This window comes from Mustela nivalis (genome assembly GCF_964662115.1).
Source record: "Mustela nivalis genome assembly, chromosome: 7".
NCBI lineage: Eukaryota > Metazoa > Chordata > Mammalia > Carnivora > Mustelidae > Mustela > Mustela nivalis.
In genome coordinates this window covers 121,791,491-121,813,738 of record NC_139026.1, presented here as the reverse complement: position 1 = coordinate 121,813,738, position 22,248 = coordinate 121,791,491, and the positions used below count along the sequence as shown (strand labels likewise).

At 44.6% G+C, this 22,248-nt stretch overlaps 1 protein-coding gene across 3 annotated transcripts in view; it reads right to left on the bottom strand.

Annotated features, from left to right (window-relative positions):
• The window catches only part of CAMK1D (calcium/calmodulin dependent protein kinase ID), a 430,211-nt gene that overhangs the window by 267,417 nt on the left and 140,546 nt on the right, over positions 1-22,248 (bottom strand). For 2 of the 3 annotated variants that reach the window (XM_082740835.1, XM_082740834.1), the window contains exon 2: positions 2,688-2,819. The exons of the other annotated variant lie outside the window; for it this stretch is intronic. In XM_082740835.1, coding sequence (XP_082596961.1) covers positions 2,688-2,819 — 132 coding nt within the window. The remainder of the gene's footprint in view (positions 1-2,687; positions 2,820-22,248) is intronic. 3 annotated transcript variants of the gene reach the window in all.

The following is a 22,248-nucleotide window of genomic DNA, read 5'->3' as shown; positions in this document are numbered from 1 at the left end:
GAGGAACCCCCTTTCTGCCCGGAGCAAAATACAACCTTGGCTCACACCCCTCCCTGAAGGAAGAATTGGGCAGCCTGCGACTTGAGCCCCTGGTCAGACCTTCTCTCACGGCATCTAGATTATCACACTTACTTATAACACAGCTGGAAGCTCCCAGAGGGCCAGAATGACATCTTATCTTTCCAACCTCGGTGCCTAACAGTGCCAGTGCCACCTGACTCATAGGAATTTATGAAATATTGGTTAAATGTTTGAATGTTGTGACGATGCCACTCTAACCTTTCCAAAAATGCTTTTCTTTACCATTTGTATGCTTTGCTTTGGGCTGCCTTTTTTTTTTTTTTAAGATTTTATTTATTTTTTTGACAGAGAGACGTAGTGAGAGAGGGAACACAAGCAGGGGCAGTGGGAGAGGGAGAAGCAGGCTTCCTGCTGAACAGGGAGCCCAATGTAGGGCTTGATCCAGGACCCTGGGATCATGACCTGAGCCGAAGGCAGACACTTAATGACTAAGCCACCAAGGAGCCCCTGCTTTTGGCTGCTTAAGATGTGTAACTGCCTCATTTTCCCACTTACAAATCATTGGCAGAGAACCCAAATCAATCAATCAATCAATCAGCACGGGAGATTTATCACCTTCTTATCCCTTGAGAAATCATTTCTTTGTTCTTTATTCCGGAAAGAAGGGTCATACTTCAAGGCACTTCAACAGCTGATAGTGAGAAGTGACCAAAATTAGTTACTCCAAACTCCAGCCCTTCCTGCTGTCCAATGCCCTCTCCCGGGAAGTGATTACTGACGCAGGCATGGGTTGAGACACTAATTAGAGCAGAATGACCACAGCAAAAACCAAAGCTGGCCTCTTAAGTCTCTGTCTGCCTCGCCCCTGCCCGTGTAGACAAAGAATAACTCTGAGGATAAAACCTGACATCCGTGGCTTTGTGGCTTCGAAGCCTATGAGGGAGTCACCTAAAAATAAAGGTGCCATTCTCGGTTCGCCGTGGGCAGCCCTGTGCCCACGGTCAACGCTCTGGAAGGTTCTGGGCCCACTCAGAATTCCATCTGAAATGTCAAATATCTGCAGCGTGGCTGCAAGACCCAGCAAACACCCTCTTCCCCCAGTGCTGAGTTCATATTGGAAAATGAGCAATTTAAATAGATGTTTCATTAACATGATGTCTTCCTGCTTGATGTTAATGTACTTAAGAGTAATTGGTTGTCCCAAATTCTCTTCCATAGGATCATTTCATGCAACCCTCCCCAGGACAATCTGAAACTCTTTGGGTCTCAGATAGACAATCCAGAGAACCTAGAAACCAACCAAACAACCAAACAAATAAGCAAAAATCCTTCCGCCAAAAAGCTTTTGAGACCCATTTGTTCTGGAACGCGTATCACATACAACAGCAGAACAGGACAGACCATCCTGACCACGTTGGTGGCCCTGAGTTTGTACCAAGGGCAAGACAGCATCATTCAGCAGGCACTAGGGGTCCCCGAGAGACAAGTGGGAGAGGTGTTATGTGAGTAGGTAACATTTTGTTTTGAGGCCCTAGAAGGCTTGTTCCCACTCTGCTTTGCTTATCTGTGCACAGATTCTTGCTCTGTGCTGACTCCAAACCCCAAACATTTCAAGGATATTTCTAACATCCTTTATTAATAGAAGCTCTTAAGAATTTCATAGCATAATGCTCAGATACACTCCCCAAACATGCAAAAGCTGGTACCCTATAAGGGCTTGTTCCCCCAACCCTATAAGACACAGGGGAATGGCTTGATCATGGTGACTCAGGGAACAGACTGGGCGGCACCCCATTAAGACATCACTTTGGGGGGGAGGGGATCCAGCCACATCAGAATGGCTCTGTGTGTGTCACCATGCTGGAGGTAGGATTTTGATTCAGTTCTAGGCACACATGGCAAACAAAATTAAAACCCAACGAAGAGGTGAAGCTCTTGAACAGTGCTCTCTGTGGAACTTGCTGGATGCCAGGAGCCATGTGTGTGACAGGAAGCAGAAGACCCATTAAAGAGTGTGCAAAGGACTCTGGTGGTGTTGGCACTCCAGGCTCTTATCCTTAGGAGCCACAGAGCACTGGACAAGTGACTTTATTCTGAGCTTCATCTCCTGCTTGTAAAATCAAGTCTCGACAACAAGACAACAGAAACAGTATGAGCAGCGGGGACGGCGTTAGCTACCCTCTACTGAGCACTCATGACTCACAACGTAGCAGGTGCCGTGGAAAGTGCCCTAGAAACGCTGCTTAGGTGCCACCTCCCTTCCTCCTGAGGAGCTCGGTGAGGGAGAGATTCTTAACTTCTGTTCATGGGGAAGGCTCGGAGTTCAGTGACCAGCTCCAGGTCCCTGAGCGAGCGTGAGTTCAAAACCAAGTCTACTTGACTGGTACGTTCTTTGGAAATCATAATTCCAATGGCTGCCACAAAAGGGGTGAGATGAGATAGATACCAATATATAGATAGATAGATAGAAAGATAGAGATACACACAACGTGCTCTGAACGCACCACAGGACTGTCAGTCATCAATAACAGCGCCCACCCCCTCCAGCATTCCCATCATTGACCTCCGGGTGCCCAGCCCCTGGCGCCCTCTCCTTCCCCTGGATGGGGACCCAAAGAATCCGAAGGTGGTAGTGGAGGAAGGAGGCTGTCTCCTGGGGCACTTACTTTCTCAGAACAGCGATCTCGTTCTCTATGCTGCTTTCCTTGCCCTTCAGCGCCTTCTTGGGGATGCACTTCACCGCAAAGAGTCTGCCACTGGCCTTCTCTTCAGCTAAGACCACTTCAGAAAATGCCCCGCTGTGAACAAAGAAAGAGAAAAAGAAGAAGAAGACGACTTAGATTCGGGAGTTGGGGATCCCCGGGGTCTCCTCCAATCCCGTTCCCAAGGTTTAAAGAATAGTAACAACAATGGCCAGCATGACTGCTACTTTTTGGCCAGCATCACTCCATACTGGACTTCTCTAAGCAAACCAGTGCACACACGCAAAACGCCCTCGTGCAAGGGGACACGGGGATGTCTGCCTGGGTCGGAGCAGCTCCCAGCCCCTGCAGAACAACATGGTGGCAGTCACTTCGGAGCAAACTTGGATGCTCCCAGATTGGTTCCTGCAGAGAAAATTCGTGTCCATCTCCAGGGCCAGTACCCCCACCCCCAAGTAAGGAAGAAAGTAATGCTCAAATTTCTAGATAGCTCACAGTGGTGAGTTATTCCAAGAAAATTTCAGAGCCTGTCACAAACATCAATTAATTCTCGCCAACAGGTAAAGATGTAACTGAAGTATGAGTTGGTGTATCACATGGTAACGACATGGGGTCAATTAATTGGTTGGGAACCGAAAGTTCTCACTAAGTTGTTTTCTGAAACAAAGGCATACAGGATGCCCTGAGTGGGGCAGACTTTTCTGCCGGAAACTATGAGGAGAACTCTGCAAAGGCAGAATAACACACTGGAAATACAACCTGGACATTTGGGGTCAGAGGGTTCATTTCTCTGCAGAAGACCCCTGTGGTCAGTGAGCCTCAAGCCCAACCTGTGTCCCCAACCCGTCACCTCCTCCACCTGCCAGTAGGCAGGGCCTGGGTCCCACACTTGGCCTGGGGGGCAGAACTTCCCTGAGGCCTAAAACAGAAGTAGGCTTTGCCCACTCCAGGCCCCGGTAACTTGGGCTCTGTACAGACGGAGCAAGGAAAAACCGTGGTCCACTAAGTCACTTCCTATCTCTAGACTTCAAGGAGCAACTCACACATGGCTTCTACACAGTTATAATTAGAGACAAAACATCATGTATCAAAAGAAACCACTAGAAGGACCAAGGTCATCCCAATCCCCTAGCCTCAGGGTCTCTGTTCTTCAGCCAACATCAAAGAGATGCTCAGGCAAGGAAAATGTACTTTTCTCTTCCTCTCCTTACCCATCTGACAAGGGTATGCCTCCACCATAGACCAAAGAAAATACAAACATGTATGTATTTTAAAATCCCTTCCAGTGAGAGGAATTCACTTTACTTAGTGCAATTAACTGTGAGTCTTCAGCCAGCGTTCCTTCTGGAACATAAACTCGAGAGAAGAAGCTCAGCTACGTTCATGTCTCTATCTAATTATATAAACCTGAGGGGCAGAAGATCGGCTATCCACCAAAGAACCAAATGGAGAATAAGAGAACAAAGATCTGCCCAAATCCAAAATCACTAGTTGAGTAGAATTCTCCCTCACGGTACCATGTGCCTCACAGAGACAGAAACCTTCTAGAACCAACCAGAACGAAACATAAATATGAAAAACCCACAACAGATTTCTCACAGGGATGAGTGGAGTCAGATATTCACTGCCAACAGACTTCACCAAAGGAAACCAACTCTTCCCTTCCCGGAAAACAAAGTGGGAAGTGAGGTTTCTGTGTATGAACTGACCCCTGGACCCAGGACAGGAGAAGGAGGGGACTAGGGTCTCCTTGGGAGCCAGTGCTGGTGGGCTGCTGCCGCTCCTGGATTGAGGGCTCTCTGTCTTTGTCCCTGACTTCAGGAGGGATGGACGTATCTGCAATCCTGGGTGAGGGCAGGACAGTGGGACTTCAATACGTAAGGGGCTTCACGTGCTAAGCAGCTGGGGCTTAACCACAAGTTACCTATGAAAGGACACAAGACAGGCTCCCGATGGCCAAGGATGCCCTCCATGGCTCCAGGAGTCTCCATCGACAGTTCCCCAGTAGAGTCACAAAGCCAAGGCTACAGTCCCATTCTCTCAGGTTGAAATTCAGTCTGCGATCCCAGGTCTGGGCATGCTACCAGAAGAACTGAGAGCAGGGCCTCAAACAGATATTCGTGTACCCATGTTCATAGCCACATTATTCACAACAGTCGAAAGGTGGGAATGACCCACTATATGCATCAACGGATGAACGGATAAACAAAATGTGGTCTATCCATACAATGGACTATGATTACTCAGCCATATTAGAGATGGAATTCTGGCACCTGCCACAACGTGGATGAACCCTGAAAATGTCAGACCAAAGGGAAGAGGCCAGAATTGAAAGGACAAGTACCATACAATTCCACTTACACAAGTACCCAGAGCTGTCAAATGCATACCTAGAAAGAGGAATGGTGGTTGCCAGGTTTGGGAAAGCAGAGAATGGGAAGTCAGTGTTTTTTTGTTTTTGTTTTTTGTTTTTTTTTTATCTTTAAATGGATTTTCATTCATTTTACTAAATAAGTAATTTTTTAAAAGATCTATCCTTTATTTATCACTATGATCCCTGTGTGCAGCATGTACTTTCCAACTGAAGTGTTATATGGCTTTATTTTATTTCTTGTACCTTATTGAAGGTATGGGGACTTGAAAGTTATGGTGTTTTTTTGTTCTTTTTTTTAAATTTTTTATAAACATATAATATATTTTTAACCCCCGAGGTACAGGTATGTGAATCACCAGGTTTACACACTTCACAGCACTCACCATAGCTCATACCCTCCCCAATGTCTATAACACCACCCCCCTTCTTCCAACCCCCTTCCCCCCAGCAACCCTCAGTTTGTTTTGTGAGATTAAGAGTCACTTATGGTTTGTCTCCCTCCCAATCCCATCTTGTTTCATTTATTCTTCTCCTACCCCCTTAACCCCCCATGTTGTATCTCCACTTCCTCATATCAGGGAGATCATATAATAGTTGTCTTTCTCTGCTTGACTTATTTTGATAAGCATAATCTCCTCTAGTTCCATCCACGTCGTCGCAAATGGCAAGATTTCATTTCTTTTGATGGCTGCATAGTATTCCATTGTGTATATAGACCACATCTTCTTGATCCATTCATCTGTTGATGGACATCTAGGTTCTTTCCATAGTTTGGCTATTGTGGACATTGCTGCTATAAACGTTCGGGTGTACATGCCCCTTCGGATAACTACATTTGTATCTTTAGGGTAAATACCCAGTAGTGCAATTGCTGGGTCATAGGGTAGTTCTATTTTCAACATTTTGAGGAACCTCCATGCTGTTTTCCAGAGTGGTTGCACCAGCTTGCATTCCCACCAACAGTGTAGGAGGGTTCCCCTTTCTCTGCAACCTCGCCAGCATCTGTCATTTCCTGACTTGTTAATTTTAGCCATTCTGACTGGTGTGAGGTGATATCTCATTGTGGTTTTGATTTGTATTTCCCTGATGCCGAGTGATATGGAGCACTTTTTCATGTGTCTGTTGGCCATCTGGATGTCTTCTTTGCAGAAATGTCTGTTCATGTCCTCTGCCCATTTCTTGATTGGATTATTTGTTCTTTGAGTGTTGAGTTTACTAAGTTCTTTATAGATTTTGGACACTAGCCCTTTATCTGAGATGTCCTTTGCAAATATCTTCTCCCATTCTGTCAGTTGTCTTTTGGCTTTGTTAACTGTTTCCTTTGCTGTGCAAAAGCTTTTGATCTTGATAAAATCCCAATAGTTCATTTTTGGCAAGTCAGTGTTTAATGGGGACAGGATTTCCATTTGGGAAGAGAAACGACATCTGGAGGTGGATGGTGGTGATGGTTACACAATGGTGTGAATTGACTTAATGCCACTAAACTACATGCTTACAATGGCCAAAGGAATATATTTTATATTATGTATGTTTTACTCTAGGAAAAAAACTAAAAATCTGCCTGGTTCCACTCAATGGCATTACCTTGGGATGGACGCGCTGAAAAAATTCCATAAACCTTTTCTCTCACTACCTTCCTAAAGGAGAAAGAAATGAGTAACCACAGAGGCCGTGTAGCACTTGGCATTCAGAAACCGCTTTGGCACTCATCAACTAATCCAATTCTTGCCGTAATCCCAAAAAGTGTACAGGGTAAGACTGTTGCCTCCACTTTGCAGACAGAGAAGCCGGGGTTCAGTCACATAGGCCGTAAGGTTCAGAAAAGGAAATTTAGGTTTCCTAACCCCTGCATGGTCCTTTTCCATACACTATCCTGGGCTGATGCACGCTGCTGTCAGGGAGCCTGGCTCTCAAGCAAGGGGGGGGGGGGCAGCAAGGGGGTTAGGGGCGCAGAGGGGGCGGTCTAGACAGTCTAGAAGGTCACCCTCCTTTGGGTGAGCTGCCAACCCTCCCACCATGCAAATCCACCTCCTCGCCTCTTCATTTAGCCAAACAATGTGCATTTACCTTCTTCAAGCTTTCCAAAGACAAAGCTCTCTGGCCTTCTCAGGCGATATAAGATTAGCATAAATTGTTATTGTTCCTGCAATAAATAGAAATCACTTGAAGACACTTCCCCTGTGCAGGGCAGCTAATTAAAAACATCAGAAGCAGAAACACATGAATGAAGAGTTTGGGCACTTTCAATGTAATTACACAATAGAGTGATGTGTGTGTCTGGCCTGGGGTGGGGCGGGGCGGGGCAGGGAAGGGGAAGGGGGAGGGGGGAGGCAAGCTGGGAGGTGGCCGGTAGCAGGAAGGAGGATGGCAAGACCAATGAATGATCTGAGAGTCAGTCAAGATTTCAGACAATCCAATGAAATAAATTCCTAGGAACACAAGCGGGGACAGAGAGTTACAATTTTAAAACTACAGAGGTCAAAGGAGGTTGCCCTGTATGAGCTGCACATCTAAAACGGAACGGTAGAGACTTCCAGCCAGACTGAGCGCACCTGCATCTTGAAAGGGCAGTTTGCTTCTGCCTGCACCCGGGGCCCCTTCTCTCTGCACTTGAACTCCCCCACTCCCAACCGCCACCACTTGCCTGGAACCAGGTGGTCTGGGCCCCCGGGTAGGGTTAGGGCTCGATCCAATGGCTGCTTCTTGCTGCTCATCTGACTGGTTTCTTGTGTGGCCTCCTTTCTAAAACCCACTTGGATCTTCTTGGATCTACAGCACAGTTCTCGCTTTCTACCTCCTGTCCATTGTGTCTCCACCTCCCCCTGCTCCCTTCCCCTCATCAAACCTCAGTGCTCCCCCAGGATGCAACCTCAGCTCTCCCTTCATAGGATTCCACACTTGCCGCTTGAAAAATCAGTGGTTTCCAGTTTCCACCCCATCTCCTGAGGTCCCCCTTATCTTCATCTGAATTTTCATCTCGTCCATGGGCAATCTCATCCTTCCAGCTGCTTGTAAGGGCCTTCTGGCTCAACCTCCCACCTAGCCTCCGAAGAGCACCATAAACAAAGCAAAAAACAGCATCTGTATCCCAAAACTTCCTCCTCTGCTCTTTCTCCTTTCTACCAATTCCGTAACCCAGCTAGACACCCGTCTACTTCACTCCTCCTCATCTCACCTCCATCACCAAGTGTGCTGTCTCAGTAAGACGCTCAGATTCCCGTCTGTTCCATCCCTCCACCAATGCACTGGCTCAGATTCTGGTTTTTCACTCTGGACTGTTTCCAGGACTCCATCCTGGCCCTCTGCCCCCAGCAAGCCTGCCTCCCACTTGCTTCCTTCTATCTGATCCTGGCATTACTTTTCTACAGCGAAGATCTAGTTATGTTGTTGCCCTACCTAAGACCCCGAGGTTTCAGCTCTACGAGATAAAGCTGAAACTCCTTCGCAAGAGAGCTATGGCTCTCAAAGCTCTCCTCGACCCGACCCCAGCTGTGCGGACTCATCCACTCTACAGCCAACTTCCCCAACACAAACACACCCCCCGCCACCCGACCACATCAGTCAGCTGGCTGTTTCCCAAACACGCCCACACCTTTTCATACCCTTGGCCTTGCTTCAAGCCCTGCCCACCTTTCCACTTCAGTCAATGCCATTCCTTTCTCTTTCTGCTCGGCAAAATTCCATTTATATTTTAAAGGCCTCCCACTGGTATATTTCCCTCTCTTTGGAGGCTTTCTCATCTGCCTTCCCACCTCGTGTGCTTGGCTTATACTGATACCTGCCATTGTGGTTCTTTAAGTGCTTGCCTAGGTGACAGCTGGCATCCTAAGTCAATCTCTTTCTGTGTCTCCATACCTAACAATCCTGGCGCCCGAGGCAATTCTGAGGATCACCATCACTGGAGGCTCTACTCTCTTTCTCCATCTAGCTTTCTACATCTCCCCAGTACCGTAGATCCACAAAATAAATGACCTCCCAGTCCATGTTGAAGAAAATGATGTGGTCCCTTTCCTCCTTCACGAAGTGTTCATCCACATTTCTATGCTAGCGTAGGCAGAAGGAACCTCAAAGGTTTCTCTTAAAGCATAAAAATTCTTGGAGTCTTCCTGGATATATTTTAAACCACACATTTGTGTGCCTGGACACTTAAGTAATATTCTCCAGTTGAAGAATCCTGAGATCACGGTTTATCCTGACTGGTGAAATTATTAAGTTTGTGACATTGGGATATGACATTTCTCCCCGTAAACCCTCATCCTGGTTAAATAAGTCAAATTTGGTAAGAAAGAGGAGAGGGCAGGTTTTTAAATGGTTTAAAGGACTTTGGAAAAACATGTTCATGGGAGAAATAAAAATACCAGCATTTTAAAGATTGCATTTCCTTGAGTTATAACAACATATTTATTTGATTTTTAAAGAACACTAACATTCCATTAAAAAAAACCACACCAATTTTCCATCTAAATTAAATCTCTGTGACAAATTACTCAAAGGTCAAACAAAAAGTTATTCTCAAAATGCTACATATTTTCAGCTTCTGGAGATAAGCTGTACAAATTACCAAAGTTGGATCCTTCCCCTTTCTCTTCCACATTTCAAAGCAAATCAAATCTCATCACCTGGAGGCAGCTTACTCTGATTGTAAGCCAGGCACTCAGGAGGAAATAAACAATGTTTTGCTAGCTGAATTTCTAAGATTCGGGGACATGTCACATTTTCTATATTGGCTAAAGATTTTTAAACAAGGGCTTCTGCTTTAACATTATAACTGATGGCTCTGAAAAAGGCCGTTTCTTCTTGCTTTATCTAGTCAGCTGTGAGAAGGCAATCCCAACACTTTAATGGTGGATCTTCCATGCCCTAGACTATACTTGCTAGAAAGTGCCCCCAATCCACCCCAGGCCACCGAGGGGAGAGGGGACATATCCAGTCCTGCCTGAGGGAAATGATTCCAACTCCAACTGACCAATGGAAGGGCAATGAAATTAAGGGGGCAGGGCTTTGGGAATTCCTTACATTCCTGAGTTTACTGAAAATACAGTGTTTAATGGTTTTGTGAACTATAGATAGCAATTTACCTGCCTACTGTTAAAAAAAAAAAATTCCTAGAGCCATTCAGAGCGCCTTACCTCCAGATCTGCTTCTATACACAGCTGACCCCCTTCTCCCGAGGTTCAATTCCCACAATCAACCAAGACCTAGAAGCAGAAGATTCTCCTTCTGATGATACATAGCCTCACGTTTTGTCACAATGCCTGCATCATTCGCCCACTTCATCGTATCTTGTAGGCATTTTATCATCTCACTCCAACACAAGGATGAGTATAGCACAAGAAGATATTTTGAGAGAGACTACACTCTTATAACGTGCATTACAGTATATTGTTATAATTGGTCTATTTTACCGTTACCGTTGACCAATCCCTGACTGCCTAATTTATAAATTAAACTTTATCACAGGCATGTATGTACAGGGAAAAACATAGGATATGGAGCATTCAGTATTATCTGTGGTTTCAGGCTTCCACTGGGGGGCCCCCATGGATAAGGGGGACAAGAAGTCAGCAGTAAGCCACGCCCAGAGCTATGCTTACTAACCACCTACTCACTACCAATTATTACCATAAAAATCAAAACTAAGGATCTATGAATTCTGCTTTCCCAGTTTCTAATGATCTTTAACCTGAAGTTGTTAAGAACAAATATGAGAGTATTTAAAAAGGGTAATGCATGTGCTGGCTGCTTTAAGTGCATATAATTTCAAAATAAATTCTTTTCTCAGACAATAGTAATTTAATCACAAGATGGACAAACACACTTAGCCTCGAACAACCTAGAGTGACTTGCACATTTTAGATGCTCCACCAGTGTACATCTAATTGAACCGGTGACACCTGAAAGAGACGGATGCCTCTGATTTTGAGCAAGAATCAGGAATTCTAGAGCTGTCTCTTTGATTCACGATAGTCCATGAAACCAATCGCTCGGCAAAATTATATCCATCCCAAATTAGACCAAGAAATAATCAGATGGTGCTGAAATGATCTGCCCTATTAGCTTAGAGTCAGCTATTACTGGATCATTGCCTTCTCGTTCTCTTTAGTCATTCCACATACAAATCAGATTGATTGTGTTATTAACTGTGAACACCATCATCTCTGGCCTATGACCATTACTGTGCTGGGCGACTGGGCAGACAGACGTTACCCCCAGGCCTCGGGCCATAAATTAAAATGTTCTTTTCCACTAAGCATACTCTTTTCTCCAGTGTCAGGCCAGGACAATATTAAGGGCTGAAGGGAGAAAATAATGGGGGAAAAAACACTGTACAGTGAAAAATGAAGTTGGCGATCCTTGGCTCTAGAGCATCTAAGAAATAGGTGCCTTTCAGACCTATTGTTCCAGACCAGAATCAAGTCTTAAAATAAGGAAACCTGTCTGCTAACTCTAACAATAATCTTACTGACCCCAGAGGATCCGAAGAGATAAAAACAGTAGTCGAGTCAGACAGTATAAAAGCAACTCTCCAGGCAGAAATTAGACCATTTCAGAAGTGGCATTACTCTTTCTGGTCTGAGTATACAAAGAGCATAGTACTCTTTAGTCTACTATCTCCACTAACTCACATGCCACTAATAACATTTTGTAGTGCTAATGCAGCCCACTGACCTTAAGAAAGCCATGCCCTGGCAGAAAAACAATGTGAAAAAAGAATAAAAGGTGGGGGGGCAGCAAAAGGAAAAGTTTTGCCTTCACATACTTCAAGAATAAATATGCACACATGAAAATTGGTATCCCATTTAGACAGAACGTCTATTCATTAAAGTGTGTCTTCTAAAAGCTCCACTTGGCAATTACACTGAAAGCCATATGTTAGTTTATGTTAATGCCTGAGCTAAAAGTATCAAAATTCCATTTCTTAAAAAAATAATCCATAAGTCAGGCCCTTATTAATTTGGACGCATGCCTCACCAACCAGCTCAAATTAGAGACCTATCTTTAACGTTAGTAAGTTATGCAGACAAATAGGGAGGCTTCTCCTGAAAATAGCTCTTCTTTGTCACTCCAAAATCCCATTTTCCTCTTCAACTTGGTAAATCCCACAATGACTAGCAAGTTTTCCTAATAGCTTCAAGAACCATGACGAAACGTTCTTAAATATTCATACCATTAGCCTGATTTTTGCCCGGATCAATTCTCATTCTGAATACATCCCTGTGTCTGAAACCACCGGAACAGTTGGGGTTATGACAACGCCTGTCACAGGAGAAGGTGTCAAAATGCCAGCACAGTCACTGCGTGTGACATCTCCGGTTTCTTGAGGTTTTCCTGTGGCACAAAATCTTTACTGTTAATTGCTTCACTGATCCAAATGCAGAAGACAAATAAATTCCATGTGAATGCACACTACCATATTTGAAGGCCCCAGCCTTGTTGCACGGCACACCTTTTCCCCCTTCGATTCTCTGACGGGAACTCATACTTTATCTCTGCCCTTTCCCAGTCACGTGTGAAAGGCTGACATGGAGCATGACTATGTCAGTCATTTTCCCCTTAGCTCAACAACAGGGAGCATTCATGGAAGCCTGGTTCTGGGAGGTAGGGACAGGACAAAAAGACTCAGTTCTTCTGGGATTACAAAGTCTCCTAGAACCACAGCTAAAAAGCTAGCAACACTGAAAGGCACAGAAAGTGTCCATGGGAGCCACAGATGTGTTGTTGCAAGGGTATATTTCACTTGGATATACGGGTTAAAGGGGTTCGGGACAGAGCCTCCCCAACCCTGCCCAAAATGTGCCACTCTGGCACACGGATTATTTTGAGCTGAAGGCCCTTGACACCCTGCAGGCTCAAGAAAAACTTCTGTCCCTCCCTTAACCACACAAGAATCTAAACTGAGGGTCTTTCCCGGAATGAAGATTAGTAACCGAGGTAAATTTGAGCTGAGTGACCCATGTATACGGCAGGGCAAACAGCTACTTACCAAACCTCTGCTCCTCTTATCACCCTGGGAAATGCATCCTTTTCCTCTGAAGTCCCAGGCCCCTACCCTTCTCCTTAGTTCAGAATTACTTACCCATTTCATTTTGCCTGCCTTTGGAATTCCCATGTCTATGTGGCTTCTCTGTATGTACACCTATTACATTTGATTTTTGCAGGGATAAAAAATTTGTTCTCTCTTATTACTCTGTCTCATGTTCATCTGATTCTTAGTTTAGCTAGAAGGGCCTTTGAGGGGACAGGAATTCTTGTTCCTCAACAAGGTAGGGACTTGGATGAAACAGGAACTCCCAGGATATGTGCCATCTTTCTTTGTCAACTGTGCAGACCTGTCAGGTGGTACATCTGCCTGTGGTCTACACAGATCTCCCGTTTGACAAAGATTCTCCCTACAGAAGTGGTTCTTCAGAGTGGCCCTCTCTCTCACTCCCAACTGTTACAGTAAGGAGATCGGAACTAAGCCTGTGACCGCTACAACGATCCAATGTCCTCCTAATGCCAAATACCTATTCCTCTACAGAGGACGGAGGACATCATCATCAAATGCTGGGCAACACCTTAGTAACAGCAAAGCTGGGATGGCTATTTTCAGATAATCCCAGCTGGCCCACTCTCACATGGCCATCCCTACTCCTTGGGACCCCCGGGAAAGCTCTGATTTTTAAGCACTCTTTTATTTTTATTTTAATTCTGGTTAAGGGCAGGTGGATCAATAGGTACGTTGATGGAAAAGTCTTCAAGTTCTATGCCAGCCAAACTCACATACCAATATCGTTTTTAATTAGTTCTTCAAGATCCTGCATTAAAAAGAGTCCTTATTGGTTTAATAATTACTACATTGTGGGCACCTGGGTAGCTCCCTTGGTTAAGATCTGACTCTTGATCTTAGTTCAGGTCTTGATGTCATGTCATGAGTTCAAGCCCCACACTGAACTCCAAAAACTAATAATAATAACAATTACTACATTAAAGGACATTTGGCTATATCTACATTTAAAAAAAAAATAGGAGGCCTATCAATAACCTGTTAAAATCAAAAGATTGAGGGGCCCCTGGCTGGCTCAGTTGGGTGGAATGTGCTACTCTTGGTCCCAAGGGCGTGACAGTTCCAGCCTCACACTGGGTGCAGAGATTACTTAAAAATAAATCAGGGGTGCGTGGGTGGCTCAGTCATTAAGTGTCTGCTTCAGCTCAGGTCATAATCCCACTGTTCTGGGATAGAACCCTGCATCCGGCTTCCCACTCTGCAGGAAGCCTGCTTCTCCCTCTCCAACCCCCACCCCACCGCACCCCCCAGCTTGTGCTCCCTCTCTCCCTGTGTGTGTCTCTTTAAAAACAAATAAAGTTTTTAAAAATAAATAACTAAATAAATAAAATCTTGGGGTGCCAGGGTGGCTCAGTGGGTTAAGCCTCTGCCTTCAGCTCAGGTCATGATCTCAGGGTCCTGGGATTCAAGGCCCACATCAGGCTCTCTGCTCAGCAGGGAGCCTTCTTCCCCCTCCCTCTCTGCCTCTCTGCCTACTTGTAATCTCTGTCTGTCAAATAAATAAATAAATAAATAAAATCTTTAAAATAAATAAATAAATAAATAAATAAATAAAATCTTAAAAACGATTCAAAAGTTTGAAATAGCAAATCGTTGGAAATATTCGAAATATCTGTAACAGGGGACTGGCTAAGTAAATTACAATCTAAAAATACAATGAAGTATTATGCAGCCATTTAAAGTAATTAAATAGATTTATGTGTGTGGATGTAGAATTATCCCCGAGATATATTGCTAAGGGAAAAAAATGAAGGAGTAGAGCAAAGTGCCCATTATGTTCTCATTTGCACCCACACACACAATCTCTGGAAAGAGACAAGAAGCAAATTACACCGTTGCCTCTAGGAAGAGGCCTAAGAATGGCAGTTTACTATGTACATGCACTATTTTTCCATTAAAACTTATTTAACGAAAAAAGAACTTATTTAATGAAGTAGAGAAAATTTTAGAAAAGGACAATGAGAGCTATCAATAAATCATCTATGCAAAATGACTATCCAACTAATTAAAAATCCTCTTCCTCAGTCCAACTAGCTATACCCTACTGAGGAGATGTCTCCATTACTTGGTGAAGTTTACCCTTTGGGATATCTGGATATCTAAATAGGGCTGGTATTCCCTGGTATGAGTCAGTCAGCCTTGTAGACGTGGTTCACAATTAGCCTGAACACCTTCACCAATAAAAGTGTTTTTAGAAAAGGGGGGAGGGTGGTCAAGGAACTTTTCTTCATAGAGATCATTCATATATAACATCAGGGAACTCATTCGTGGGGAAGGAGGAATTTGACACAGGCCCTGAAGGATGAGTACGTTTCAACAGGCAAAAACATCAGGGAAGAAGGAAGTAAAAAAAGGTGCGTTGCCAAAAGGAGAACATAATCCAGAGCCAGTGTCCTCAATAGGGCAGATCATAAACACATCAGAGGATTGTGGGAAGTGAGCAATTGGTGTGTGTGTCTGTGTGTGTGTGTGTGTGTGTGTGTGTGTGTGCAAAGCATATCACTAAGAACAAACTGTATGTGTGCATGTGTAAAACATAAAATATATCACTGATGTTCACAGCACTTAGAAGGAATAATGGCCCCCTTAAGATATCCATGTCTTAATCCCTGAGATCTATGAATGTTGGCTTACATAGCAAAAAGGACTCTGCAGCTGTGATTAGATTAAGGGTCTTAAAATGGGGCTATGATACTGGATAACCCAGGTGGCCCAATGTAATCACAAGAGTCCTTATAAGAGGGCGGGAGAAAGATCAGAATCAGAGGAGATAGGATGCTGGAAGCAGTGGTCGGAGTGATGCTATTGCAGAAGGAAGAGGTGAGTTAAGGAATGCTGACAATTTCTAGAAGCTTAAAAAGGCTAAGAACAGGTTCCCCCTAGACCCCCACAGAAGGTACACAGTCCTGCCAACATTTTAGCCTGTCAGGCACACTTCTGGACTTCTGCCTTGAACTGTAAGATAAATTTGTGCAGTCTTAGTCCACCAACTCTATGGCAATTTGTTATAACAGCAATAGGAACTAATACAAATCCATAACTGTATTATCAGTATTTATCCTTATTTTACAGATGAGGAAACTGACCTCATCAATGTTAAAGAACTTGCCCAAATCTCAAAGCCAGTGCCTAGAGATACCAGGACTCAAACCCAGGTGTGAGGGGTCAGTGGAATGCTGCCCCTGGAAAAGTAGCTTGAGACACATCAGGGACAACGATCAGATGGGATAGTGTCACCCAGCACAGCAGGCAGTGACAAGGCATGAGGTCTGGAACAAATGAAGGAATGAACAGAGCTGGTATGCTATTCTCAATGTGATCAAACCTGTCACAGGCCACTGCATTCATCTACATTATTTGAACAGAAACAGTTAAGTGTCCTCTCTGACAAAGTGATATGTCTTTGCTGTGTACGAAATTCATTTTCAGCAAACACTGTCTCTACTTCTGCTACTGAGTAATATAAAACATACTTTCTAGATTTTTAACTTGAAAATTCTCTTTCTTTTAGTGATTACTCTGTAATTGGCTGAATCTCTCTACACTAACCAATGAATTGCCCCACACATCTTTTCAATACTGAACCGTACTTTGGACAGTTCCATAAACAAGGCTGTAGACAGAATTTAGTTAAGATGAAGTTATTCTGTCCTCTCCTTATATGTACAGAGTTGCACTATGGGGAACAATCCCCTTTGCCAGGAAGATAGGTTATTGTGCAAAGAATGAAGCTTCCCTAATCTAAATACTCACCACTACTACCACCACCATCATCACCATCATCCTCATCAACACCCACCATCAAAACCACAACCACCAGCATCACCATTATCATCCCCATCATCACCACCACCACCACCATCATCATCCACATCCTCACCAGCACCACCACCACACCACCATCACCACCACCATCCCCCATCACCACCACCATGAAAACGATCATCATCACCATTATCATCCCCATATAACCACCATCACCACCACCATCATCACCGTTATCATCATCATCACCACCATCAACATCAACATCACCATCACCATTATCATCATCACCATGACCACTACCACGATCAACATCTATACTGCTTACTAAAGCCTTATGAGAAGCCTATTTTGAAAACTATATACCAATAATTTTCTAATTCTACCAAGAACCCTGCATGATAACATTATACTTACTTTACACCTGAGAAAATGTAAGTTCAAAGAGGTTAAAGATTTTACTGAGATAATAAACTGATGTTCTAACTGTGGCTTATTGTGAGAATCATGCTTTTTCATTCTTAAACCATGCCACTTCTTCAGGTATAGTTAATTTCATAATTCAGCAAAAGTAATGAAAGTGAATAGGGTAGGGGGTTGCTATATTTTGCCCCCAAAAAGAATGCCCAAAATCTCGCCCACACTAGGTCAACAGCAATCTGGACTTTGATGGGTAAAATCATTGCAGTTTTCTTAACCAGAGAACCCTCTGGTTAGTAACTTTGGTTTCTTCCTAAGTTTCTGACAGTGTTTGCCCATTTCAATCCCAAAGACTGAGAGAAGGTTCTTTTGCCTCTGACTTCCAGGTACCCATGCTCTCCATTAAAGGAGGGTAGAAGAATTTTTGGCTTGAACTTTCTGTTCAAGTTCCTAATCCACTCCTCACAGTTTTTAAAATGAGGCCCCCTCCTTCTTGCCTTTCTATCTTAAAATGCTACATAATAGTTTTTATTCTTTTCAAAAATACAAAAACTCAGTAGACTCAAGATTGACCCTTACATTTCCCTACCTGCTAACTCCTCTTTCTAAACTGCCACACATCTTATTATTCATCTCCTGATTAATAGAGCGGACTTCATCTTTAGGCACAATTGACAAGTTCTCCCATTTCCTAAAACATGATCCCATTAACACTGTCGCAGCTGAAAGAAAAGTTCATTCATCCGTAGGCATTAGTGACTTGGTGCAAAGCTTTATTCAACATTCAATCCTGCACAACAGACACCACCAACCAATATGTTGTGAGGTGCTAATTATGACCCTCACCCTTTCTGGATGAAAATAAGAATAAAACTGCCTAGCGGCCACACACAAAAACAAAAGATCATTCCTTGAGATTACACTGCACACAAAATGGAGGCCAGACACCTGGGGATGTTGTCCTCTGGGCTTTTCTCATGACTTGGCCACACAAGTTACGACATACATAGCACAGAGATGATGGAAAAGAAAGCATGGGCTGCTTCCTCTACCTCTACTGGCCCTGGCTAGTCTCAAGTGATGAGAACGGTGCCCTGAATGCTCTGATCCTTGCAGAGGCCACCAGCCCCACGCACAGGCAACTTGGCCTCTTCCGTTAGGCCAGAGAAACGTTCGGGCACAGCAGTGCCCCTGTCTCTTTCCCCACGCCAGGCAGAAGGCATCCATTCGAAATTCGCTGGCTCTCCTTTCTTGACCCTGTACTTGGTGAGGGTCAGGTTGCTTTGAGATTTAAAGGATTCCCTTTGAGATTTTACAGGATTTACAGGACAGGTGATTTGAGGGGTTCCAAAAGGCTTGCTTGCCCAGAGGCATCTCCCCACATTGGCCCATTGAAGAGCTTGAGCCACTACTCTGGATTAAGGACCTACCCAGGGCCATCTCTCCCCAAAGTCCAAGTGTTTCCTGGGAGCCACATGAGGACCTGTTTGACTATAAGCCTTAACGACAGTGGCAACAATCTGTACTTTAACCATTACTTAGCTCTGGGTCCCGGAAAACAGACGCCCCTCTCACAGAAACCTGAATGACAAGCTGGTGCCAACCACTGTACGTGGCACAGTCCCCTTGCACAGGTTCCTGCAGGTGGTGAGGCACGGTGGCAAGGTCCGCTGACCCTGCAGCTGCCTTGGGGTGCAGGTGACAGGTCTGTAAGCTGGCAGGGAGGAGAGTACACTCTGAGATGGCAGGTCCTGAGGAGAGGGAGGTGGATGGAACACATGTCCTCCCCAGGAAGCTCCCACACCATGGAGGGGGAGGCAGACTGTAAACATATATGTGCCAGGTAGAAACAAAGAGAAAGCAGAAAAAGAGTGTGCATTCCATGGACCGGATGGCCAGGGCAAGGCTCTGTGCTGAGAACAGGACAGCACAAGGAAGGGATCGCGGGCCCATCTAGACGACTTCCAGGACGGGGAACCGCACACGAGGGGCCCCATCTGGTGGAGGAAGAGCGGGCGGCCAGGCTGAGCGCAGCTGAGTGACAGAGGGAGAGGGCGAGATCACAAGATCCAGGAACAGCAGTCACGCCCATGGGCTACAAGGGTTTGCTGGGGTTTGGAGTATTTTTTCTGAAAGATGTCCAACCACCAGTGGTGGGACACATTTTTGTTCCCAGGGAGAGCTCTAGAAAAACACCAAGACTCGGGCCGAGCACTGGCTTACCAATGCCATCCTTTTAACTAAAGGAACTCCTATTCTCATGTCCCCTGGAAAGGAGAGATGATACCGACTTAGTGAAAGTTCCTTGAGAAGCCTGAGAAGGCCCTCCGTTCAGACCTGAGTGATCTCAGGAAAGCTGCTTAAACCCATTCTCTTTTTGCCTCCGTTCTGCCACCTGCGAGATGGAGAGGGTGCACCGGCTTCCGCTGCTGGTGAGAGCGGCCCAGGAGCATGGGGCGGACCCTCCCACCCACGGCGAGCAGGGGCTCGGACCCCAGAGCCTTCGCCTCCCACACTCATCTGCGAGCGTCTTCCGCTCTGCGCTGACTGCATGGAGAATAATAATTCTATTCTACATCTAATCACGAATCTGCTAGACGCCTAGCAACTGGTCTGCACCCTCCGCAGGCCCTTCCTGGAACGGGAGCTTCATCCTCATAATGGCAAAAGTCATTTCGCCAACCTCTCAGCAAAAGGAGGCTGTGGAAATTTATCGAACCCCCCGCCACACACACACACCCCAATATAACACTAAAATGATTTAACTTCTTTTTTTCATATGCCACATACTCTAATGCTTCTGAGAAGTACTCTTAAAAATAGACAATGGAGACACAGATTGTTTTCCCCATTAAATCAGATCTCTACCTCACCAGCAGCAGCAGCAGCAGCAAAATGAACCCTGTTCTCACTGCTGCCTGCCTTCTTCAGTAAGGGGGGAAAAAATTACTCTGTCTCAACCCTCGCAAACAGCAAGAACTGAAGAGATCACCTGCTCCAGCCCTGGCACCCTTCCTGAGGGTGAGTATCACAGACAGTTACAATGGCCTTGTTTCTTTATTTGGTTTTTAGACAAAAGTACCAACCCAGGTCTCCCTACCGAGGTTACACAGACACCACCTGGCCACCCTCTTTCTCTCTCCCAGTGAGCTTCACAGTACGAGAACAGAAGAGATCAAAGTGGAAATTTTTAAATGGAAGAGATGAGAACACACGTCCCATCCTTGTTCCTTGGCGGAGCATTTGCGATAGCACTCAGGCAAACGATATTTAGTAAATGAGTTTGGATGCCTTCGCCATGCTGTAATGACATACCTAGGAAACCTAGGTTCTCTAAAGACATTGCTGAAATTTCCAAGTAAAAGCTACGATTAAAAATGCTGGGAACATTTTAGGAGGCAAGAATCAAAAGGTACGCCTAAGTTAATGCGACAAGTTAAAGACGCAAATGTCCTAAGGACACCAAGCCCAAAAATTATGTTGGAAAAGAGGAAAGAGTCAAGACTTTCAAATGAGAGATTGGGGCATAGTAAAAGGTACTGTAAGCAAAGTATAACAAGTAACAGGTTGGGGTGGGAGTAGAAGAGTAACTGCAACCCAGAGGACACAGAGTTAATATCCCAGTGACAACAAGGGCTTGCTTCCCACTGAGGCTGACACACACACACATGCTCATGTGCACACACACACATACACACACACGCCCCTACAGGGGGTGCTGCTCACAGAAATCATGCCCAGCAGGGATGCTCCAGTCCCTCAATTCAATGTGGGCGAAGATACAATCACACAGTTCACAGGATGTCCAGTGAGCATATGATGCCCAGCCTTACTAGCAGTCCAGGAAATGCTAAATAAAACCTCAACAGGACACCTTCCTTCCCATCGGGTTGGGGAAAAAATGGTCAATTTATGTGGGAAAGTTGCTGCCTGAAATTGCCATAACTTTTTGGAAACTAATCTGGCTATACCTATTTGCTGGCATCTGAGGAAATCTAATCTATAGAAATAAACACATGATAATACGATGTATGTGTAAAAATGCTTTTAGCAGCACTGTAAGAAATGGAAAACACTGTGAATGGCCAGTAACAGTGGAAGAATGTATCCACGCCATGGAATATTAGGTCTAACGAGAAGAGTTAGAGGTACATGTATTTACCTAAAGGGATGTAACACCCCAATTACTCTAGAGGCATGGAACTATCCCCAATGAGAAAAGTAAGCTATCCTAGAATCATTCAATGGAATACTCTAGCAGTTAAATTAAATGATGAGACCCACATGAATCGACAGGGATAAATCTCCAAAACATAGTAACAGGTAATCAAAAGCAGGTTACTAAAAGATACCTACAGGATTGATTCCACTTAGGTCCCTCTATAAAATACACATGATATATACTGATGATCCTCAGGCACTAAACTTCTAGCACACAGGGTATAGACGTATGTCTTAAAAGTCTGAAGCCACATAATGAGAAAGCACCAGCACCTTCAGGTCCAGGTTGACTCTGGGCGGGAAGAGAATGGGGTGTGTATCCGTAATTGGATCCTGTAACTGTAACGTTTTTGTGGGGAAAATCTGAAGCAAATACAGCAAATGGTTCATCAATATTTGTTCAGTCTGGGTGGTGGTAACATAGTATCTGTTCATTTGTTGTTCTGTACTTCTCGGTAAATGTGACAATTTTATGATTTAAAAAAAAAAAAAATTTAACTTAAGGAAAACAACACAGTGTGGGTAAGTGAGATCACATGTGTCCTGGGGCTGTTCTAAGGATTAAATGGAAAGATTATATACTCATTCCTTAGTGTGATCAGGAAATACTAATTATTTTGATGAGGCAAGAGAGCCTAAAACAAAAGTAATCACAAAACATTATAAGAACTCAGAGAAAAGATCAAAACTTGCCTGGA